We start from the raw sequence: 5,301 nt of genomic DNA, 5'->3' as shown, positions 1-5,301 counted from the left end.
TAAAAACCCTATAATAACAGTGTTTTAAACAAAAAACTTTCAATGAGAAGAACAATACAAAATATTAAATAAAAAATGCTAACCATGACATTTCAAGATCACACATGCAATTAGACCCGGCAATTGAGTGAGTTTGAAGTGGATCGTCATTGATCAAAACCTATTAAGAAATTTTCAACTGTTGATCTAAACCTGACCCATAAACTACAAGGTATTGAATAATTAAAATCTAATCTTTATCCACCGGATCAATGAATTTTCAACCCTTTTATCCGACCCATTACATTATTAAGATTACGTTATGATTGTGCATTACAACACATGTAACAAGAATCAATAAAATCAGAAAACATTCATTCCAAAACAAACTTCAATTATAGCTTAATAAATAATATTTGAAAAATAAAACAAATGTCTACTATTGCAAACATACATAAAAAATGTAGACATCAAAATGCATCTTCAAAAAACCTAAAGTCCAATGGATCCACTCACTCATTGATCACTTGGAAAAAAAAAATAGGCACATATAAGTATATATTAAATTATTTCAAGTAAAAATTTAAGTGAATTCTAGAGTTAGAGCAATACTTCTTTTGTTTCCTTGAGAGGCGGGTAATAAATAAATTGGATCGATAGTGATTCATACCTAACGCTTTTAATAAAATGGTTAAAGCGTATGAGTCTTTAACGGATAAACGAATCATAAAATATGATTGAAACTCATAAACTTTGCATGAGTTTGGAGTGGATCAGGGTCAAAACCCGCTCCGTTGTCAGGTCTAGCAATTTACTCTAAAATCAATTAATAACCATTCTTTCTATCTTTACACTGTTTGATAAGCTTATTTCTTTATTTGAACCAGTTTGCAGTTTATACTATCAATGAATTTTAATCTTTTCCCCATTCTTTTTTTTGTTGTTGTTGAAAAATCTCATCTAGGCTTTTTGCTTTAGTTGCTATTTTGCTAACACCGTAACACGTAAACATGAATTGAAATTGTTAGAATTTCGACTAATCATGGGTAATTAGGTACTCGTTCTCAAAACAAATCCGTAAATAATTGCAAATGCATATTAAAGACCGAAACAAACTTAATAGTAGTAACAACAATAAAATCCATAGGAATAAGTTTAGAGGGAGGTCTCATGACGTCTATGATCAATCCATGAGATAGAAAAATTATTTTTATAGATGACTCTCGACATGTAAAATCTCCATCTTAATCTTTAAATTAACAAGTAAGATTTACCATATTAGCTTAAGAAACTTTAATACAAATACGACACATGCTATCAAATTTTTAAAAGCTAAAAAGCCCAACATCACATGGTTATTCAAAAATTTATCAAATAACCATCTTTGGTTATATAACTTACTGAATCTTAAAATGGTAATTATATCAACTCGTTTTAATGTCAACATTAGAGGTCAACTTGGAAATACTATCAATAATTTAACATGTTTTTTCGTATCTCAATCATTAGAAAACTAAAAAAAAAAAGTTTAGAAAATTAGTTAACTTGTATTTCTTGTTAGATACATATTTCCTTCTTTTTTTATATTTGTGGGACAATAAGAATAAATAATGAAATATTTGAAACTCAACAACCAACAACTTGGAAGTAATAAGTGTAAGTAAAAAACTAAAAATGCAAATCAATATATAAAACCAACCAAGAAAATATATTACATCGAAACCTCATAAGATTTTTAGATCAGAAGGAATACAATTAATGAGTTGGGAATATTTATTTTTCCATTTGAAACTAAAACTAAAAAGCATTGAAAATAAATGATAAAGAAAGTTAAATAAAAAGTAGCTTTATTATATAGAACAATTAAAGTCGAAAAGACATGAATTATTTCCCACAACTGTCGTGTGTCAAGAAGACAAAACCTCATTTATGCAATGCTTCATTTTTTGACACACTATACAAAACCCAAATTAGACCGAAACTTGCAATTGTCCGGATCCAGCTGGCAATATCACATGGAGCAACACTTTAAAGACTCAGTCAACGTTTTCTATTTTATAATTATTAATTTTTCTTATAATTAATTTGCTACTATCCATGCAAATAAATATCGAATAAAAGATCCAATTCACATATATATTTAAAAATTACGAATCTACCACATTAGTAAAACTATAATCTAATAATTCCATTGAAAATTTATGGAATTATAATTTATAAATTACCTATTTCCAGTGTACGAATTGGATCGTTTAAGAGCTGGAAGTGGTTCCCTTTTTGTCTCAATTAAACTCCCACTGAAATATTCTTTATCCTCTGTCACAATCTGTTTTTTAATTCTTCGGTTTTTCCTCAAAACGACAGCGTCCTCAACTGTTGCTTCCTCTGATCCGGTGTTTCTCACACGTGGCAGCATCCTTGACTTGTAGTGTGAAACCAACGAAAAACCCGGGTTGTCTTTTCCGTATGCGCCCGGTCCACAGTCCCGGAAGGAAATCGAACCGCATGAGATCAGCTGCATTAGGACGGATGATGCTTTTATCTTGTTATTGGCCGTTGGATCTGTTTTCTGGTTGTGATCTTCTGTTTCTGGCCGTAGGATTAGGAGCTTACCGTCGGCTTTCATCAACGACTCTAGGGTTTCCGGGCTTGAATCCGACGGCGGTGGTGAAATAATCTCTTCTCTGCTCAGTTCTGAACTCTCGTTTTCGTGAAACGATGCTTTTGATTCCTCTTCTTTGATTTCTTCTTCTTCTTCTTCTTCTTCTTCTCTGATTATTGATCTCCTGCGACGGCGTTTATCGTCGGTTTGAGTTGAAGCGTCGGCGGCGAGTTTACCGGCGGAGGAATCGCCGGTGTAGACTTTATATTCGTGGAGGTCGATTGCGCTCCATGACTGATTCCTCCTACGCCTAACAACCGGGAAATCATCGTCACCGGATTTTCCATAGTCCGGCGATAGCGTGTTTTTCGACATGGATGACACATGTGTCTCGGATTTGGAGTTTAACGAGGCTCCTCCGGCTACAACGAGCTCCGATCCTTTCAGAACGTACTCTTGGCCATGTGCTGGGTAAATGTAATCATTCTCCGCCAAATCGTGCCATACGAATCCGTTTTTGTAACTCCTGTAACACAGAATTTGAATGAATTAGCTTTCAGGAAGCGGTAATTACATACGTATAACCAGAAACTCACGAGTCATAATCATTTTCAGGATCTAAACATATCGTTGAACTAACCTTTTGGAAGACCATGAGTACAATGCTGCCATTCCTTTTCCACGGAGGGAATTCAGGCGATCGATTACATCTGCAAGACATTTGCAGAATATTTTCAGCAGATTAAAAAGTTATCTCATAACATAACTTAAATGCAGCTATTCCTTCGCCTCAGAGAGAATCGAGGCGATTGATTACATCCAGAAGATTTCACCAAATCTATAAAAATACATCAGATCACAGCTTATTCTCCTTAAACCTCTCTATCGAGCAACTCAAATAACAAACAGCTGCTAATTTTTTTTTTCCACTCACCTCGCAGATAAAGGCCGTCGGAGGAGGAGAGAGGAACCTCGATAAAATGAGGATGTTCAAGGTTACCGTTCCTGGAGAGATAGTAAACGACGGCGACTCTACGTGGTCTATTATTGTTCGGAGGTGGTTCGGTCCAAACTTTGGTGTGTTCAGGGCTGCGTTGAGCACTTCTAGGATCCTTCCATTTCTTAGACATGTGGTGAAGCTCCGTCGTCGTCCTCCCGGACCTCGAAATTGCCTCCATTGAAAAAAAATCTTCTTCTGGAAATGGGTGAAAATGGAAGAAAGAGAGGTGTGTTTATATGTGTCTCTGTGTGTGTGTGAAAGGAGGGAAGGTGTGCGATTAATTCAAAATTGGCCGATGCAGACGACAGACTACCAAACAAAAAAGGACTTGAGGAAGGCCGTGGCTACTCTGCACTGGACACTGGTGCAACCTATTGTTTTTAAATTACAGAATCCAGAAAGAGTATGCTTTAGCTGTTTGTACATTGTGAATTAAAAATTGTACGGCGTTTTGTGATGGTATTCTTTGAGGTCTGGCTCATAGGCTAACAGCCTAAATGTTTTGCTTATTTTGGTACTTTATTTGATTTACAAGATAATTTCTCAGCTGTTTAAAAACTATCCAAAAAAATGTTTAGATTCATTAAATAAGTCAAATCATTATGAGGGTATTTATTTATTTATTAATTATATTTTACACACATTGATTAGATTGAAATAAAAATATAAAAGATATTATGTATATCGCCCATAAAATAGTATAAAGTAAAGTTTAAATATCATATTTAAACTGTATGCTTTACATTTGTAATTATATAAATAGTTAGTTATCAAATTTTTAACGAAAATCACGACCCTCTAGCTTACAAATAACGGGATCTTAAATCATATGGCAACTCATGTGTGTGTACAAATAGGATATTCAAAACTCTTTTCAAAACTATACATAAATTTTTATCAAAACAATATATATTCAAAAATGATTGTCATGAAGGCAATCACATAACATTGGTAAGCATAAAAATCAAGTCATATGATATCAAAGCCAAAATCGATACATCATATGTAATATCAAAAGTGTAGCCAAAAGATGATGTATAATATAGAAACCAAAACATAACACATAATATAGGGACATGTACAAACTAGTTATAGATAAGAATACTTGGTTTTACTCTTGTTATTAAGTAATTTATGTTTACCAAACGTTCCTTAGTCACAATGACTCCAAAACACTCAATACTTATCACTAGAGTACCAATGGAGGTAAACGGAAGCGAAACTGAACCCAAAAGATCAAGATACAAAGGCATGTTAAAATTCTCAGAGGTCACACAACCCACATGGATTAGAACATTAAAACCACAAGGTCCCTGCATTAGAAATTCATAGTTTTTCTTATCATGGCAATATACTTTGTTATGAGTTCCAATGCTTCAAGTGTGACACCAATGGACTCTTTAAGCACTTAAAAATAATTATGAAACTTCTAAAACAATTCTTGAAGTGATAAACATGATGATGTACATATATAAAGTGGATATTAGATGACTAGAAATATCAAAAACTCAATAGAAGCAACAATAGAGACATGGTCTCAACATTAGCATTTCACTATATAAGACTTATAACTTCCAACCAAGTTACAGTAAAACAAGTTAACGAAGTTCAACCACCATAAATTAACATGTTATGAGGGTCGGTAACTTAATCATTCAACCACCATAAATTAATATGTTATGAGGTTCAATAACTTAATCATTAAGTCACAAACAGTCAA

At 33.5% G+C, this 5,301-nt stretch overlaps 1 protein-coding gene across 1 annotated transcript; it reads right to left on the bottom strand.

Moving 5' to 3' along the window:
* Nucleotides 1-2,012: 2,012 nt before the first annotated feature.
* On the bottom strand, nucleotides 2,013-3,929 carry LOC145073464 (protein SOSEKI 5-like). Its single transcript, XM_079020014.1, has 3 exons — nucleotides 3,516-3,929; nucleotides 3,222-3,291; nucleotides 2,013-3,107 (listed from the first exon to the last, which is right to left on the bottom strand). The coding sequence occupies exons 1-3, from the start codon at nucleotides 3,757-3,759 to the stop codon at nucleotides 2,201-2,203; spliced, it is 1,221 nt and encodes a 406-aa protein (XP_078876140.1). The 5' UTR covers nucleotides 3,760-3,929; the 3' UTR covers nucleotides 2,013-2,200.
* Between the last annotated feature and the right edge of the window lie 1,372 nt (nucleotides 3,930-5,301).

The sequence above is a fragment of the Lactuca serriola genome, chromosome 9 (assembly GCF_051521515.1).
Source record: "Lactuca serriola cultivar US96UC23 chromosome 9, Lser_US96UC23_V15, whole genome shotgun sequence".
Classification (NCBI taxonomy): domain Eukaryota; kingdom Viridiplantae; phylum Streptophyta; class Magnoliopsida; order Asterales; family Asteraceae; genus Lactuca; species Lactuca serriola.
The sequence above is the reverse complement of the archived record's forward strand: the minus strand, read 5'-3'. Positions and strand labels throughout refer to the sequence as shown.

Bases quoted from the DNA above. Each gene is read 5' to 3' on its own strand.
- LOC145073464 (XM_079020014.1), bottom strand. From the start codon at position 3,759: ATGGAGGCAATTTCGAGGTCCGGGAGGACGACGACGGAGCTTCACCAC. The intron at 3,292-3,515 runs GTGAGTGGAAAA...AATGTCTTGCAG, and splicing joins CGACGGCCTTTATCTGCGAG to ATGTAATCGATCGCCTGAAT. The intron at 3,108-3,221 runs GTTAGTTCAACG...TCTGTGTTACAG, and splicing joins TACTCATGGTCTTCCAAAAG to GAGTTACAAAAACGGATTCG.